At 41.6% G+C, this 19,182-nt stretch overlaps 1 protein-coding gene and 1 long non-coding RNA gene across 2 annotated transcripts in view; one reads left to right on the top strand and one right to left on the bottom strand.

The window, feature by feature from the left end:
* Window positions 1–271: 271 nt before the first annotated feature.
* Window positions 272–18,532, top strand: LOC120785515. Its single transcript, XR_005706617.1, has 3 exons — window positions 272–446; window positions 12,726–12,830; window positions 16,046–18,532. It is a non-coding gene; the product is annotated as an uncharacterized LOC120785515 (long non-coding RNA).
* si:dkey-237h12.3 (teneurin-3) overlaps window positions 5,674–19,182 on the bottom strand; it is a 145,524-nt gene continuing 132,015 nt past the window's right edge. The window contains exons 27-33 of the mRNA XM_040120290.1: window positions 15,398–16,281; window positions 13,979–14,154; window positions 13,333–13,568; window positions 12,267–12,563; window positions 8,657–10,268; window positions 7,915–8,045; window positions 5,674–7,296 (exon numbers count right to left, since the gene is read on the bottom strand). Coding sequence (XP_039976224.1) covers window positions 6,544–7,296; window positions 7,915–8,045; window positions 8,657–10,268; window positions 12,267–12,563; window positions 13,333–13,568; window positions 13,979–14,154; window positions 15,398–16,281 — 4,089 coding nt within the window. The 3' untranslated portion in view covers window positions 5,674–6,543. The remainder of the gene's footprint in view (window positions 7,297–7,914; window positions 8,046–8,656; window positions 10,269–12,266; window positions 12,564–13,332; window positions 13,569–13,978; window positions 14,155–15,397; window positions 16,282–19,182) is intronic.

Below are 19,182 nucleotides of genomic sequence, written 5' to 3'. Positions count from 1 at the left end.
AAAAAAAAAAAGTCAGTTAAATGTTAAGTATGATGACATTTTAGTAATTTTTAACCAAAATTCCTTATTTTTACAATCTTTCGCACCGCTAAAGCATAAACACAGAGCCATAAATGTACGTCGGAGTCTTTCTGTAATAACCTCTTCCAAAGTGCATCTTAGCGGTCTCTGGGAATCATTGATGTCACCCTGAAGGTCATTGACATCATCTGTAAATATTTGCAGTTCGGTTAATATTTTATTGACCTCAGTGAACATTGCTGGAGATGCGTGCTCCCGAGTTATTGTGAGAGCGTGTGGACTGTACATCGTGTGTTCTTAAAGAAAGTACACGATGCTCATGCTTCTGCTGTGTCCCGTGAATTGGACACAGGAGATATAGATACCGCTCGAGCCGGAGCGCGTGACCTCCCGAAGCTCGCTGGAGGCTGAAAATGTCATTCGTGGTAAGACCCATATTACCGGCCGCCACACGCAGGTCACGGTGAAATATTTGTTTGTTTTCATTCACAACCGGGCAGGTGGGTTGAAAATAATGGTAGCCTTGTCCCCCGCCGACACCTGAACCGCACCACAACACGCGGTCAATCACAACAGGCGAACTCTTTTTGAACAACAGTTAACCCGCTTTCATCAGCGTAAGACTCAGAATCCACAATCCTCTCTCTGTAAGTCTCTCCAAGATCATTAGCTCCCTTGTTTTTCACCCACACGCTTTATAAACTTCTCAAGTAGAGTCCCAACAGCCTGCGCAACTGTCCTCAGAAGATCAGAGGGATGATAACAAGCAGCTATTTCTGAATTGGGACATGGTGCAAGCCTAGCAATATAAGGCGGTAGACTGAACAAGAACCACCCCAAAATGCTTTGTTCTTGTTCCCATTCAGCCAAGATGAATGGGATGCCGGTGGAGAGAGAGCGGGGGTGGGGGTACGTTGGCTGAGATGCTGGAGACGAGGTGAGACCGGCGGTGTAAATCTACGAAGCTTTAACAGTCCTGTCCATCCCACTGATGGGACGCACGTGTCAGTACACAGTATCTCCAAGGTCTGAGTGAGACACTCATTAAAAGAAAGCAGGGATGCGGCCTGTTTTTACCTCCCTGCCATGTTTTTCTCTGCCCAGGCCCCTAGTCCTTGAACCCTGCAGTTATAGTTTCCAGTTGTAGGTGTGTTTGCCAAGTGTCAACCCTGCCATTGGCCACCTCTCTTCTCATCTCTACATCAGCTTTATGGCATTTTAGACTTCTTCCGACTCTCGAACCAACCAGAGCTTTGACAATAATTGACTCCCAAAATCAATGTATTTGTTTCTTTCGTGTCAAAAAAAAAAAAAACAAAAACAGAGAAATCGACTAAATGTATTTGTATTAATAGAACGTTCAGCCTTTTGCTCTTTCTACTTGTGCTCCGGCTACCCTACTAGAAATAATTATGATAAAGGAAAGTATTACATACTGTGATAATTCACAGTTTAAAATATGTGAAGACCAAAATAATGATTCCAAAATAACCCATTCTGCTTGGGATCATTAGACCACTAGATGTTGATGTAATAATCAGATATAATCAAAGTAAATTATTTTTGTACCACTACTATATCTGCTTGTACACTGCATTTACAGGGTATACAGTACTTTACTTTATACTGCACTTTTTTTAGTATTTCTAGTAGATTGCACTGCCTTGGAATGACAATGTGTTGCTGTAGAAAAGGATAATAACAATTAAGTTGAGTGCAACTGAATCACACAGACAAAATTGAACTGGCCAGAGATTTTTTTTTTAATGTTTAATCTATAGTCACTACATTGCAGGTTAACCATTAATCTATATTATGGGAATATTATGTAAACATCACAGTGAGTTATGCAATTTGGTCACCAAAGGTTACAGTAAACTAACTACGACACTCTCATGTAAGAATAGTACAATATTGCAGGGACCTTTGTTTGGTTGCAGCTACATGGAGATATAATTGTTTCAAGTCAAAGCGAGTGGCAGCACGAGTGGCAGAAGCTGCAGCATGTCTGCCGCATCCAGATGATTCCCGTGTCAGAATTCATTTTTTTTTTTTTTAAATCTCATGATCATCTAATGACGCTTTGGGTTATGTCCACATCACAAGATTCCTACTTTGTGTGTCCACGAGAAAACAGAGCTTTTATCAAAGCTCAGGATAAAAGGTTTTCGTTCTCAGGAGAAAAAAAAAATAAAAAAAAAATGATTTTGTGATTGTAGGGAAAAAAAGAATCCTGTTAGCTCTTCCAGACGCCCGTAGAACACACACTGCCCTTGGCGGAAATTTCAACAGTTTGATTATGAATTTTATCACCTCTGTGTACAGCATCTGCAGGTAGAAATAATGTTTTGTTTTTTTTTTCTTTTACAGTCAAGCCACGGTAATTAGGTATTGTATGGTAGGCACTTAGGTCATGGGTGCAGCTGCTTGATTCATTGTAGTGCAGTGAAACTTGGCCTTTCTGTTCTTTTTCTTCTTTATTCATTAAATGCAAACCCATTCAGTTCAGAAATGTAATGCAATAAAGGGCAGAATCCTTTGTGGTTTTGGAGATTGACTGCATTGCTGGGGGTTTTAAATAAATTCCATTGATGTTACCATCTGCTACACTTTCAGGTGTGCTATCCTCTGATAAAAGCGGATGTTGAACTCTCCCATAATTGAATTCATACTGTATTTATTTTGGAAATCTTTCAAGGCAACAGTTAAAATGAACTGAGCTAATTTTTTTTTTTTTTTTTTTTTTTCTGCTACATTTCTCAGGTTTAATTTGATTTATCTACGGGTCCTGTCGGTTTTTGTGAGGAGGAAGTCCGCAGGTTGTCGGCAGAAAGGTGCCAAAAAGCAATAATGACCGCCGTCACCTTGTGTGCTTGTCAAAAATCTAATAACAGGGGCAGGCAGAAAAACTAGGTCTGGTAATAGTCATGGAGGGACACCGACAAAGCGATGAGCTTAACACAACAAGATACAATATACTTGCTGATATGTATACCACCATATTTGAAATGTGTGATGCCCTTGGATGAGCAATCAGCTACACACTGGTGTTTTATTTACTAGAGGCTCATTAGAGAGCTCAGCCTGTTGACTATTTTATGTGATCATAGTTATCTAATCTGTCTGGTTGATGCACTTGATCATACATTTCTAATATCACATTAATAATGGCTGTTTTACTACTATAAATTTAACTTCATTTTAAATTACTGCGGATTTCCTTACTCTTAGCTTTACGTCATGTGATTTTAATTGATTCTGACTGGGGAGCTTTTAAAAGATTGAAACTCGAGTCCACGCATGTTTCCCACATCCCTGCATCCGCCAGACTCCCAACTCGCGCGGATGCAAGATTCATAGTTGTAGGCTTCACTTGCGTAACACACAGCTTGACACAAGGACACTGGGCCGCACCGAGGTCAACACCGACCACCCAAAGGGATCCAAGCTGTAAGGCGTCACAATCCAGCGTCATGCACCGTGCATAGCTTGCGCTCCAGTGCCGTAATGCTTGACTGGGCTTCCGGGACGGGACACACAGATTGTTAAAAATCACGTTTGGCGGCGTGACTCGGCACGGTGACCTCTGTGCTACGTCCATAAAGCCAGACCTGACTGAAATACGAAGCATGCGTCGTTTCTCCATCGCTCTGATGTGGTTATTGCATGATGCTTTTAAGTCTTTGATGTTCCTGCAAAGTCGTGCCATCTCTTTTATATAAGCCTTTGAAGTAGGTCTAGTTGCGCCGCGCAGCGATGCGGCCACACTGTTGCTTTGGCAGTGCCTTCCGTGGCCACAGCGAGACACTGCAGCAGTACTGCGGATCATTTTCATATTATTGCTTTATCTACTCCTTTTGATGTCGCTCTAAATTGACCTGGAGTATCAAAAGTTCCTTTTTTGGGGGGTTCTTTTTTTTTTTACCCCCCTGAACATCTGGCTCACTAAGCACTTGGATCTTGACTGAATTATTTGAGCGCCGGAGCCCAAAGCGACATCATTCCTCTGGCCTCTATGAAAGGACAGCGATGGCTGCTGTTATAATAAGTGTACTGCTACATGATAACAGCATGTAGATAAACAGTCGGCTGGATGACTTTCTGAACCGTGCACTTTGTACCACTAGGGAGCATCAAAGGACTTTTAAGAGAATGAGAGAATTAGAACGCTTCATATTTGGCAGAGTTGCGTTTGTATTTGAAGATTTTTCAGCAGGGGGTTTGAAACTCTGTGTAGGGCTGTATCAAAACAAATGGGGGGATTGTGTAAGTTCATTGTAATTTCATTGTGAAGGAACAACAGACAGTGGCTCACAGGGGAACTTTAATAAGACCTTTCATTATAGGTTGGTTGGGGTGGGGGGGGGTTGCTTGGGGAGGTGTACCCTAAGGGAGTCTGATGAGAACTTTGAAGGCATGTATTTCAGATTTTGAGCTGAGCAACATTCAAAGAGATGTAGCTCTGTTGATCTGTCTGTCTGTCATGAGACATCTTTTAAAATTTCTGCAACAATATAAAGAATCTGTAGGATGCTGCAGCGGCAGAGGAGAGGCCGAAAACGACGGCATAAAACAACCTTTGAGCAAAGAATATTCTACTCCCATTTGTTCTGAAATGCCGTTTGAAGTTTACCATGAAAAAGAAACCACTTTCATACGGAGGGGTTGTTTTCAGAATTATGCATTCCATCACCAGAACTCTTCGCTGCTTTGATGAATAACACTTAGCATGAGTGTAATAGCATTTCAAAAACTGAGCTATCGAATGTTCTCAGGAACTCATACCTAAAATCCTTTTTGATTGCGATACCGTCTAGATCTTTTTTTTTTTTTTTTTTTCTTTTTTTTCGGCAACAGACTACATTTCAGGTTTAGTTGCCCTAAAAATTTTCTTCGGCTATAATTCACACATTTCAGTTCAGAACCGCTTCAAGAAGCTGACTTCAAAGTAATGCTGCATTTGTCGTCTTTGGCTTTGTAGCTCAGAAGATTTTTAATCATTGATTTGTGATTTTAAATTTTTTTTTTTTTTTTGGAATACTGAGGTCATGAATACATAAATATTCGGCAAGACTTTTAAGTATGCATTATATCAAAATTAGCGTCTGAGTAACCGGCCAACTGAATACCACATTTTGACCCTTCTTATATTCATAATGCAACACTGAGCAGATGAAGGCAAAAAGAGACGCTGTCCAGTTCTTAAAAAGAAAACCACACACCGAAAAGAACCCCGATATCATTTTAATCCATGAGTGCATTTAACATTCAAAAAAATTATACCTACCGAGAACATGGATGTGATCTATATTTGGATCCACTGTAATCTTGTTTATGTGAGACGGGTTCATGAAATATTTGTGTTGATGAAATATTAATTGGACAGGAAAGCCAGGTCAAAAGGCATTATGCCCAATAAACATTAAATTTAGTGGAAATAATAGTTGACTGCATGTTATAGATACATCACCACTGGTAAATACTTGTCACTACATGCACAGTTTTCTGTTAATTACTTAAACAGAGCATTGTGAAGAAGCCCCACATTAGCTATATTAGCAGGAACGTAACTTAAAAAAGAAAAAGAAATCTATGTTTGAAAAATCAAAGGGAAAAAAAAAATCAAAATCTGCTGGACTTTATGTATAAACACAACATAAATTACTGTTAATATGACTAGTACAGACATTTATTCAGTTTCTTAAAAAAACGCCATAAAACTCTTGCATAATTTACAAAACATGGTGTCCCTGTGCTATCCAAGACACAGCTGTGCCTTTTTCTCCCCCGACAGAGTTCCCAATTACTTTACTGTCCTTTTTTTTTTTTTCACAATGAATATTGGGTATTTAAACATGGAGACGGTTTCTTTTTTTTTCTGCTTAGAAGTTTCTCGAGGAACATAAGACATTTTGATGTTTACAGTGCTAAATCTGGTATACATAGTGGCTGTTTGGTGAGGATCTCTCTATTGTCAGAAGTCTCTGGGTTAAAAAAACAAACAAACATTTGCTCAAGGACACTGCTTGCTCTAGGCATGTGAACTCATGAGCCTCGTACTTCTAGAGAAGTGCAGATATGCATAATGTAAACATTTCCTTTGCTCTTAGAATACTTTATGTTTAGCCAGACTTTTCATGATAAAAACAAAAACAAACATAAGACACCTACACTAGCTCACTGTTTTCCCCCAAAGACACCACCATTCCTCTGCTTGAGAGTCCGGAGTCCAGAAGGCTTGTCCTACAGAGGAACTGACCTGTAATCGCCATGTTAAGGCTTGGTGTAGTTATACATTTACTCTGTAGTCCCTAGGTCACAATGCACAGCATTGCTTTTGACCGCTTGTATTTTTTTCTTTTTTTTGAATTTTTTTTGAATTTTTTTTTTTTTTCATTATAAAAACACATGGACACTCAGGGTACATATAGGCAACCTTTGATAACAGTTGCTTTTCATTTTGTCCGCTAGTAGATCTCTACCAAAACTAAGTCTCTTTGGCAGAAAATGAACCTCGTATTGTTACCTTTTCCCAATTTCACTTTGCCGAAGAAAGTGGATGTTATTAGCGCTGTCTGCTAATTCTGGGTACTGCTCGATAGAGAGCACATAGTACCCATCATACCCCAAAACTTTTCCACTACTCAGAAGTTGCCTCTTCTCCCCCTCTGTCCAGGGGCGGACCCCCTCCTCGCCATCACGAACTCGTTGCTGTTCCCGTGCCCACGCATCCGCAAGGGCGCGCTGACGAGCGAGCTCAACAACCCGTGTTTTCTCCTCATCCACGGTGGATCCATAGCGGATATGAAGAGCTAGAGCACCAGCACGAATCTCCACATCTGCAAAACGGCGAGTCCGACTATCCATGACTGTGGTGGACTGGGAAACAGTCACATTGACACCGTTCTCCAGAGTCTTGTGTCCACTAGTGAGGTGCAACGCAGCAAGGTCGGCATCTGGAAGGCCTGGCTTGACAAAGTAGTGCGTGTCCCGTCCTTCTATAGTGAAGTGGAGGTCTTCCAGATAGAATGCGTTGTTAAGGATCGTTGCAACCTTGATACAGTCCTCGCTGGCCACGTTGAGTGTGTGAGTGTGGATGCTGCCCTTGTAGATGGCAAACATGACAGCTCTTCCAATGGGAGACCTGGCTGCTGAGAACCACAGCCAAGACTTTTCACCTCTGCGACCTCGACTGAGATGGACCTCTGGCAGCCGCTCGAATGACAAGAGTGAGTGCGCTTGTCTGGTTACTTCCTGCTGGACTCCAGAGATAGACTGTCGGAAAAGTGCAGTGAAACGTTAACGCCTGAACATGGCAGAACCTGACTTTCCGGGCCATTTAGAACCAGCTACTGCTTCAGAGTGTTTTACATCCCCGTCTAAGATAATGGTCTTTTCAAGCTGTGTTCTCAAGCCAGAAGTAGATAAATCCCCCATGGCAATTTCACAGCAATACTTCGTATTATGTATATTGTTAGGGCCTTAGACCAGAGACACCTAGCATAAATAGCTTCAAATGAATCTTTTACCAATAGCAACACCACAATATTATATGTAAAGTTAGAAAGTGGTAAAGTGGGTTCAGCTGGTAACTAAAGAAACTAGACAGAGGAAAGAACACTTTGCTTATTATGCGTATTATCATGCAAATATGGCCTAATTAAAACTGACATTCTATGAAATACATAGCTATCCAATTAAGAGATGGCAGCATCAAAATACTGATGTAAAAGGAAAAAAAAAAAGTAATTTTTTGTTGTCTGTACCCTAACACTTATCAAAAGCATATTGTTTGTGGGCTAGAGGTGTATAATAGTTATAGTATAGTAGTTAGTAGTTGCTATTCTGTTTATTTTGTGTTCAGCATGCATAAGAGATATTAATTTTACCCACCGGCAGATCATCCCAGAGCTGACTCTTCCTCAGTTCATAGGATGGCCTGCTTAAATCAAATTTCGGAACCGGAAACCCAGGAATGGTGTTGTGAAGATGAAAGCCAAAGGTTACAAGCCAGCTGTTCACATCTGTGCAATAAAAATAAATTAAAGGCAGAAAGTTCCAAGTTACAGCATGGATACTTTACCTTACACTTTCATTAACCATTTTTTTTTTGAGAATTTTCAAAAAATGTTAATGCCGTATACTGAGTCAGAAAAGAAATGAAGATTTTAACAGTTTTAAAACGTGTCAGTTGAGCATTAAAAATAACAAAATTTAAAACATTAATATACAGCTACTTAGTACAGCTACAATTAACCCTAAATTCAAAAGGATCAATTATGATCATTGAAGCTGAAACAATTACTTGATTTGTCGATTAGTCAATTGACAGAAAAATGAAATGGCAACTATTTTGATAACTGGTTTATAAGTTTTCCAACAAAAATGCCAAACATTCACTGGTTCCAGCATTTCAGCTGTGAGGAGCTGCTGCTGTTCTTTGCCATATAGTATAGTGAACTGAATGTGTGTACGACGTTCAGATAAAACGACTGAATTTGCAAATTATAATGGCCATTTTTCACTATTTTCTGACAGATAGAGACAAAACAATTAATGGAGAAATTTATAAGCAGAAAAATTGACAATGAAAATTATCAATAGTATCAGCAGGTTCAACTGCAACATCTCTTACCTGCAACATATTCTCTCACTTCATGGACTTTGCTGATAGGATTGTTATTTCTGAACATGTATAAATTAAAAGGAGCGGGCTCTTTGCCAACTTTTTTCCAAGTAGAAACATCTGGAACCGTCCACCTCCCAGACATTATATCATAATCTTGCTCCCCAAAGTGCAGCAGTTTGGTCAGAGGGTCATACAGTCCTCCATGAAACCCGAGCACAAGCTGGAAGTCTGGGTTGGAGTCGAGGTAGACCTCACCGTACGCTGTATACTGGAGCTGTTTGACCAGGAGTCCATTGCTGGTGAAGACAGCCAGAGGTGTGCCAGTGTTATCACAGGCAATGTAGAACTCCTCCCCGCTGCTTATCTCCATAGCAAACAGGTGGCCTTGGAGGTCATAGTAGAGCGAGGTGATCTCTGAACTGGAGTGGTTGTACACATGTGTAATCCTTGCTGGGTAGCTCAGGTCTGCGTAGAAATACTGCAGGTGTTGGCCCAAGCTGGTCTTGGTGGATACCCTGCGCCCGAGTCCATCATAGCGATACTGAATCGTCCAGCCGCCGCTCTTGCTGTAAACCCGCACCAAGAGTCCTTTGGAGTTGTACTCAAAGATTTCTGCTCCCCTCTGACGGAGGAAACCGTCTTCATCCATTCTGTATTGGATATCTCCAAGGCGGGTTATGCGGTCTCTCAAGTCATAGCGCAGAGGAAGAAGTCTGGCACTGTTTCCTGCGTTCAGCAGGTGCATATTTCCATTGAGGTCGTACGTATATCGCCACATCCCTTTTTCATTCAAGTATACAGTCTGGAGCTGGCCATCCACATCATACTCATAGCTGTACTTGGTGGTGTTGGCAAAGGGACCAATCTTGATCTCTCGCTTGGTTACTCGGCCCACATCATCATACTGGAAAGTGATCCAGTACATGAGTGAGCGAAAGATCTCATACTGGATCTCCTTGATGCGTCCATGTGCATCAAAGTGCTTGGTGTAGGTCATGACTGCGGTGGAGATGATCTGATTTATATCATAGTAGATCACCCCAAACTTTCCAAACTGCTCAACTTTTCCTGAGATGTCATCAAACTGGTATAGATCGATGGGTAGTGGTGTTTCGTTGATGACGCCCTGCACGCTGGTGACACGCAGACTACTGTCATAGGTGTAATCAAAGCGTGCGTTGACCATGCCATCCTCACTGAAGCGGAAAATCTGCTTGTCCACCAGAGGACCCACTTGACGATAACGAATGGAGCAGATGAAACCTTCGTTCTGCAGGTTGACGGTCTTCAGCACACCTGCCGTCTCGTCATAGGTGAAGCTAACCCTCGTGCTGTCGTACAGGATCTCTGACAGTTTATTCTGCCTGCGGTACCTGTACAGGACCCTACGTCCTGTGCCGAGGTGAGCTACTCTCAGTAGGAGGCCATCTTCGCTGTAGTCCACAGCCACTGAGGCATTGCTTTCTGGGGGGTGATACAGGTTCCTGTAGTAACCCACCGAACGGATGGTCTGCATGGTATAGCGGGCCACACTTGGCATAGTGACAGCAGAAAGCCGGTCCAGAGAGTCGAAATCAAATATGTACTGGCGCTGACTGTGGAGCAGGAGAACCATGGACTAGAGGGAAAAAAGAAAAATAGCAAGTGTTTTCTTGAGTTGCATAATATTTATACATAAATATAGTGTCTGTTTAATGCCAGGCAGATTGAGTAGAAATTTCCTGTTTGAGAAAAGGAGAAACAGGGTATATAAAAAGTGCAAGAGATAGCGTTAACTATCACTATTATGAGACAGCAGCTACCGATGGCGCTGCCCATTGTCCAATCTGTTAGAATACACCGCTTTAGTTTTGAAGGTTATAACAAATACATTGAAAATTATATATCGATCTTCAGCTGTTCAGCTGTAAATGATTGTCTAGTAGAGTCAACATACACTTTTTGACATAAGCGATGTTTAGTTTTAACTCCTGTTACTCACAGGGACTAATTCAATTCATTTACGGTGAATGCAGTTTGGTGTGTGGTCTGTCTTCTGAAGATTCACCACCTTTTCTGTTAAAATGTCATGCCCAGTCTTCAGTTACCACATTGAGGTTCCCTGGGCTCCCTGAGCTCCTTGTGTTCCTTATGTCAAGAGAGCTGACATGGCCTCTCTAGGTCACGCAATGAAAGGATGCTGCCAAGAGTGGCTGAGAACAAAAGGCACACAACTGTTTCCACCATCAACGACAGTTTTTATCAGTCAGAAAGGAGGTCATACAGTATTTAACAACTGGCTAAGTAAAGAAACAACACGATGGGCAACAGATAGCCTATTATTACAGTCATTAGGCAACAGCGAAACTCCTTCAAGGATACCAATTCTGATGTGTTCCTGTACCAAAACAGAAACTGACATCTCTAGTTTGTACAGCAATCCATGTGAAAAGGGGAGAGAAAAACAATGAAAATTTCTAAAATCGGATGAGATGCAGGCAGTAAGAACTGTAAACTGTGCAGAGAGTTAAAGGTGAGTGAACTTCATCAGGAATAAATGCTGCACTAAACTCTGATGAAGGGGATTATAAAATAATAGCTACAGTTGTGAATATTTAAAATATTGCAGGCAACTGGATCCATTCCTTACTGTTCGGCTAAAGGAATATGATGAATGGGGTTCGGTGGTCGCGTAACAGCAGAAATGTAATCATAGCCTACAGTACCTATTGCCCAGGGTGTTATTTCTATATTTACTCAGTTGTTCAATATGTGGTTCTCTCTAACTGGTGCTACTAAAAATATGTTGGTGGTGGGTATGTGTGGGGTGTCCAGACTTTGTTAGCTCCAGCTCGTTTTCAGGTCTGTCCCCTGCTTCACAAAGTGATTGAAAAGAGTACATATTGGACATCTATACTATGCACTGCTACCAGTGCATTTAGAATCGATGCTGGAAACAGAGCCTGAGATGCTGCCATCAAGTGCTGCCTACAAAAAGCCAAGGACGAGAAATTCGACACAAAGGTTGAGATGCCCCACTGTTTAAACCAGTTTGCTGACCCAGGTTACAGTTTTATAATACTTCATCTCCTCAGTTTGCCTTGGAACGGGCCTTTTTCACGGCAGACATTTCTAACTTGCCATATCAGGAGAAGCGCAGGCGTAATTAATAACATCAACAATGACTCGGTTGTGTTAAACGTCTCAGCTGGTCCAGTGAGCCAGCCTGCACAATATCAGGACTTCCTACGGGCAGTGCAGACATCATCACGTTGTCAAATACACCAGCGCTTTTTCATGCTGTGACGAAGGCCTATTCTTGTTTACTGAATAGAGGGTGATGTGTAGCTCACGGACACTGGCTACACATTTCTGTGGATGAATCTAAAGCTTGTGAATGATGCTCATAAATTCACAGCTAATATAAAATTATCACTATGTTTGCTGAGTACTTTGTAATAAGAATAATTGTGTGCATGGAGCTGGTGATTATTGTTAAAAAAAAAAAAAAAAAAAAGTGTCTTCAGGGTGACCTCTGCTACACGCCAGGGTCTTGATTCACCCTGTAGTGATAATGACTAGCCTGCAGTACAATATATCCAATATATTGCTTCCGCCGGTCGTTTTATTTTCTCACCTGCTCTAGGTAGGTGTAACTCCATATCTTCCCATCAGCAAACACCCTGGAAACCAGGCGGCCCTGGCTATCATACTCGAGTCGCTCAGTGGTGGGACCTCTCTGCAGGGCACTGATTTGCCCGGTGCTTGTGCGGCTCACATTAACCGGCAGTAGCTTACTGCTGGGCACCCAGAGCACCGGGTGGCCTGCTGTGTCGTATATAATCTTTAAGAGGAACTTCCTGTGGTCGTCATATATCTTCTCTGTCCTCAGCGTGCGATCATAATCGACTGAAAGAATGTTCCGTCCATTCACCTGCGGGAAGGATTTGATTTAGGAAGGTGTGAGACAAAAATGAAAACTGCTACTTATAATAATATTTTGCTGTTTGATAACTCTTAAAAATAGCCGACACAACCTATGCACAACCAATGCAAGATATTCTCGGTTTTGATTCCACTGTTCTTTTTCTGACAGGCTTTTGAAACTGTATTCACAGAGATTTTCACTACAGTTGTCACAGAGATTAACACCCCCTCGACGAGGCTCATTAAACCGAGAGACACCCGGGCGACTGTACAGGTACGCTTAAATCACAACCTCCTAAATTTAGTGGAGTTGAAAATTACTGTGAGGCAAAGTAGCGGCCCAGGTTAAGTTCATGAAGTCCTGTAAAACACAAATCTGAGAGTCAGATTCTAAGAAGGAGAAATAAGAAGAGTTAGACTTATGTACAGTAATAGAATATTGATAATCCTCTCCATACAGAACTCAATGTTGATTTGACTTGTAAATTTCAATGGAAAAAAAAGAACTACAGAAGAATTTTTTTGCAAGGTTATAACAAAGACAGTGACAAAGCCACAGAAATAAAATATCATCTGTCATTTGCTGGTCACTTTGACTGATTCTCAGCATGGGTAACCTTGGTCGGTTATTTGGTTATCAACTCCGCTAGCCCCAATATTGTCAGTGTCTACCACTTAGTCAAGCAAGCACGCAGGAATAACCACTTTTGTATGCATGCGCCGATGATCATTTGCACATGCATCGGGGAAAAAGAAGGAAAAAAAGTCAAACCTACCCTAAGCTTGCGTCCAAACACGATAACTTTCCCTCTCGCTTGCTCTTTGCGGAAGCGCCACTCCACCAAGTTTTGCCCACTCTCCCCCGGCAGGCTCATGTTGCGTCTGGCTACAGTTGGGTTGGCAGCACCTGCCAGGATGTGGGGCTCCGTCTGGTAGTCGGTGTCCATGCCGTTGGCATAGGTAATCCTCAGCGAGTTGTCAAAGCCAACCTGATAACTACTTCTACATTGGTCTGTTGAAAGCAAACGAAAAGGCGAACAGAAAGTGCATCTTAGAACAGAAGAATGAGTAATTACACACCAAAATTAATGTTACTGATGGATTCCTGGGGTGGTAATTGGTTTTTACGTACTTATGCGTACTTATTAAGTATTATTTTCAACAATGTGCTGAAATAACTGGACCATCTGGCTCTGGCAGAGAGTAGAAACCATTTAGACACATGGTTGATGTATCTCTCTGACACCCAAACCCACACACTGAGAGAGTAATCATTTACGCTGTTGTCTGTCAGACACTCTGAGCTGTAATGATACATGACTTAAGCTTACTCAACACTGCCCAGGTGACCCTTGAAAGAATGACAAATAGCCACTCACAAAATAGCTGCCTGAACCGGGGAGGTGAGTGCCGTGGCCTTACCCTGAGCCAGAGTGTAGAAGGCACGGATGGTTGAGGTATTCGTGGTGATGCTGATTTCCTCCTCGGTCATGGAACTTTCGATGTCCACCGTCAAAGCGCTGTATATGTCTGTGTACAAGTTATTCACCATGCCGGTGGGAAACGTCACGTTCATTAGCCGTCCTTCACTGTCATAGCTGGTTGACAAAAAGAACATCAAGTGACAGAGCATTGGTATTTATGAGGGCTCTCAGTGCCACAGTGCATTCAGTTATCATCTCTTTTATACTTGTTGTGTACGGCCATCAACTTTATTGTAATTAAAACGTCACATTCCCTGTCTTCAGAGCATAAGTGAATGAGTGTCGGTATCAACCCAAGGCACAGTCCAAATGTTTGATACGGGAGAATGACACATCTCCTCAGTTTAAAAAAAAAACAAAAAAACAAAACAAAAACCACAGACTTGTAATGAATTCAATTATTTGGATGATTGATGTGTCATTATAATCTCAAATGAATGTTTTGCTTTTTTTGGTCATGGTGAGAATATCATTCATGGTGTAATGTGACACGGCAGTCAATTACACAAGGAAGGAAAATTCAATCATTTAGAGGCCATGCTACCAAAATAAAGTTTCATTAGGATACAGAGTCCAGGTGGCTTATTATAATGAAATCAATGAGTTGCTCATTTTGTTCAACTTAACTTTTTTTTTTTTTTTTTTTTTAAATCTGTGCATGTCAGCACAACACACTTCTGTTGCTCCACTGCCTTCTGCAACATTATTCAACACAATACACACGGTTCAGTCAAGTAAAAAACGGTGAGAAAAAAGTAGCATACTTAAAGGAATATTGAGTTATTAAAGGCTAACTACTCTATTTGTACAGATCTGAGACCAATTTTATAATTAGATTTCAGTTAAATGTGAACCCTACAGCAGTTTGCAGGTAAGCAACCAATTATAGGTGACCAGTTATAGAGTAAACTTGTGCTGAGCTGGGAGACTAGACAGAACACACGCGCACGGTTACGCACATGTAAGTACACACAGAGCAAACATTGTCATACCTCATGGCTTGAGGTTTTAGTTTGGAACTAAAATGGAATATAAATATTAGTGTCAAACTTAGTTCTGTAGCTCAAACAAAAGTTTGTTTAATGAATTCTTAAACTGCAAGGCTGTTGATATTGCCTCCTCATCCATGAAAGGCAGGCAATCCTTTTTTAAATTTCTAAACATAACTGCTAGAATGCGAAGTGAATTTGTCTGCATAATTTGTATTAGTATGCAGAAAGTAGAAGGTGTTTAATTTGTATCATGCGCAGGTTCCGGATGCAAAAGGCCTAAACGGATTGCAATGTAAATCAGACAGACTTCGGCAAGTGATAAAGTTTGATCACAGGAGGATCTTGCCAGTCTCCATTATACTCACTCATAGAAAGTTGTCCAGCCAATCTCTGATGTCTTGGTGGCCAGCAGGCCGTTGTTACCATGGTAGGTCAGAAGCACCAGCTCCTGGCCCTGCGTTGTAAGAGTTTTCAGTCTGCCATTGGTGCCCATGGTCAGCCAAATCACCTGGTTGTCAGGGGCGACGATCCGCACCGGCATGCGGTTAGGGTCCCTGCGGATCCTCAGGGTGTTGCCGCTGCTGTCGGTAACAGCTGTGATGTCGTTCTCCGTGCTGTAGCTGAAAGTATATTTTAGGTCGCCAGTGAGCAGGCTGGCGGTGTGTTGGTGGGTGCCATTGCTGTCGAACACATACAGCTCCTGGGCATCAGGGGAAGCCACCTCATATGCACTGGCACTGGAAGTCAAAGTTGGCCCGTTTCTATAGATGGCCCGGATGCGGATGTTGCCTAGGTCTGCCACGTAGAGCGTTCCATCTGGAGCTGCCACTAAAGACGACGGAGCATTGAGCCTTGCGTCTTTGGCATAGCCGTCCCCTGTCTGGTAACAGTCACAGTTGGCATCATTCTTGCAATCACAGTCAGAGGGAGCTCCGGCCAAATGCGTTATCTCACCATCCACAGAAACCTTCCGGATCCTGCTCATCTTTCTTTCATCTGTCTCCGCTATGTAGATGGCACCATGGAAAGACACCGCAATGGAAACAGCAGATTCTAGAGGGGTCAACTGCGCCCTCTGACCGCCGGCCCCTCCGCGCTCCAGTCCCGCCAGTGGGCAGTGGAGAGGGCGGCCAGCTGCGATGCTCACTTGACCGTTCTCTGTGATGCGAAGCACTATGTTGTTGTCCAGGACATACAGGGAGTTGTCCATGGGGCTAATTGCTAGGTCTGTGGGCCACTCCAAAATCACCTGAAATACAGGACATTATTAGATTATGGTCTATTGTTTTGTTTTTTTCCCCCCACAAGACATTATTGCAGCACTACACAAATTAAATAAAATGTAATTGCTGCTTTCTCAAAGTAATCCTGACCCATAATTGATTTAAATATATGCACATATAAGATATATTGTTCATTGTTTATATATTGCCCAGTTCATTGGCCCATAAACAATAAAACACATCTCAAATTTGCATTGTGGGATTGTCTAAGATCAGCAGACATAGAAAAAACATGTATTGAGGCTGTAACAGAATATCTTAGATAGAAAACGCATGAATATATCTTCATTATAGTTGTGTGCAGGCAGCGTCCTGCTCTTTGAAACTGTCCCCTGTTCCTCTAGCCGCGGACAGACGCTACTCGCTCATAAAAAAATACTTTTATCCATGATTCTCAGTGGGTGAAACACATTCTAACTTGTTGATGATTGAGACATTGGCTAGTGTGGGTATCAAACGTTAGCAGTGCAGTCTGTGCTAGATCATCAAACTCAGAGTGTATAATTTCAAAGGGCCAGAAGGAAAAATACATAATATGCGATGATAAAACCTTTGGGTCATAAGATTATCTCTTATCTTCATGTTGTTTTGATCCCTGCGATCAATACATTACTTTACAGCCGGTGCTGATAAATGAATTTAAAGGATAATTCTGGCCACAGTGACTGTTGAGATCACTTTAAACGATGCCCTCTCTCCCTTCCAAAGACTGAACTTTTAACGTGCAGCTTCTGAGATTTCAAACTAAACGGAGCACCGGGGCTTTATCCCCTGTATGGCTGTAGTATACTGTAGCTACAAAATAACCTTGAGCCTGCACTTCACGCCTTCCTGCTCCATTTGTGCTGCAACCTGAGAGAGATGCTCTCTATGGGGGGGAGGGGGGGATCAATTAAGTAAATCAAATTAAATCAAAATGAAGTAAGAAAATATTTTAAAAATTGATAGCAATATTACCGCGTCTTGGAAAAACAAATGTGTCAGTGCGTAAAAAGCTTATTTGTAACAGCACAAATAACTGGCATGGCCTTCAAATATGTAACTATGTGATTATGTGATTAAAACTACAATTGCTCCTGAATTGTGCTTTTCGACAGGGTGGTTAATAATAAAACACACTGGCTTTAAGTCTGCCACTAGTGAAACTGCACGGGGCCAGATCTCTAGCTTGGACGCCTAAGGATCAAACGGTCTCGCCGAAACCATGTCTTTATTGGTTGAAATCAAATGATTTGGTTAATTAGCAAAAAGTGACAAGCTTAATCCTTTATGTTCTCCCCCCTTCATGTTGACCACCCACATACACATAACTAACTCAAACACAGATGGCTTTCTCTTCCGTGTACATTTAAAATGTTCTCATGTTACCAAAAACACCCTTTAATTTTTCCCCAGCCCTTTTTTTTCTTGTAATGCATTTCTACTGTTATCTAACCTCTGGTAAGTACAGGTCGGGGTCATCGGTTTTGATTGTTTTGTTTGTACTCTTTCTTTTTGTAAGCCGATCTGCATTAGAACATTAGGAATCTAATTAAAATGTAAATTGGTTAGTTAAAAACCAAACCAAAACAAAACGCTATTATGTCTGGTGCACACATGTAAGAGGTTGGAGAACCTGATCCTGAGGCAAATTCATTCTCAACACTCAATACACTCAAGAATTTACCTTTTCACTTTCACTCTGCAGAAAGAGTATTTGTGAGCTGCTATGAAAGCATCCATTTTCATATGACAGAAACCTTTTTTGGCTTTTAGTTTTTCTCCTCAAGTCAGCTCTCAAAACTCTAAAGGGGTGAAACGAGGAGGGGTATTAATGGACAGGGAGCTGCACTCCCACCGCGGAAGAAATGTCCTAATGCTTCGACCTGGTGTGTAAGGACAGGGCGCTGCTTTTATGTCACCTCATTCGCAGGTGGATGGTACATTTTGTTGGACAAAACCAGCCGACCGTCAGATGCTGCAGAAGAAGTTTCATCTCTGGCAACGCCGCAGCCGTGTGCTGCTTCATTATCATGTGTGGTCTAAGTGTCCTCAATCCTGAGGGTTTCAAGTGGAACACTAAACACTAATTCAGCCCTGGCCACATCAAAACAAGCCCCCCAAACTGAGTAATTATTCTTCCCTCCATATCATCCGCCGTGACCTGAAACCTCATCTCTTCAATAAACACTTCATGTCTCCACTTCTTGCCTAAATCACATCCTCCTCCTAGCACATATTTTCCTCATGTACTTTCAGAGAAAGTGTACTGCTCTTTTGGAGAGTTGAGTAAAGAACAAAAAAAAAAAAAACAAGAAAGCCTTTTCTTTGTCTCTGTTTTTTCTTCACCAAGCACCTTTAAAACACATTACTGATGTTCTAGGAATTGGAGCTTATTCCACTAATGTCATTGTAGGTTTCTCTGGATAAGATCTGTCAGTTACACGCCATTTTTTATTTAACACTTATTTAACCGGGAACTCCTCGTTGAGATAACAAATATCCTTGTCCCGGCCAAGGCAGGCAGAAGTAACAATGTCACAGACAAAAAAATTAAGGCAGATAACACAAAATATCTCGCAAGATCAGAATGAAACAAAAATGGGATTAAGAATCAGTTAAAAGAACACATGGTTGAAGCAAAATAAAGAGGCACTTAAAAAACAAGTCAATATACATGAGAATAATTTAATGCTATCAAACAATAAATGAATTACACTAAAACATCCCTATTCTAATATGTTCCCATAGCAGCCATAAGAGAGAGCATGCACCTTCTGCTGCAATGATTTAGATTCCCAGAGAGACCCGTTTTTGCAATTTTAAATTTAATTGCGGAGGGTTTGAGGCAGAGAGAGCAGCATGCAAAAAAGCTCTTTTACCTAGTC

The sequence above is a fragment of the Xiphias gladius genome, chromosome 23, assembly GCF_016859285.1.
Source record: "Xiphias gladius isolate SHS-SW01 ecotype Sanya breed wild chromosome 23, ASM1685928v1, whole genome shotgun sequence".
NCBI lineage: Eukaryota > Metazoa > Chordata > Actinopteri > Istiophoriformes > Xiphiidae > Xiphias > Xiphias gladius.
This window is presented reverse-complemented; position numbering and strand designations above follow the sequence as displayed.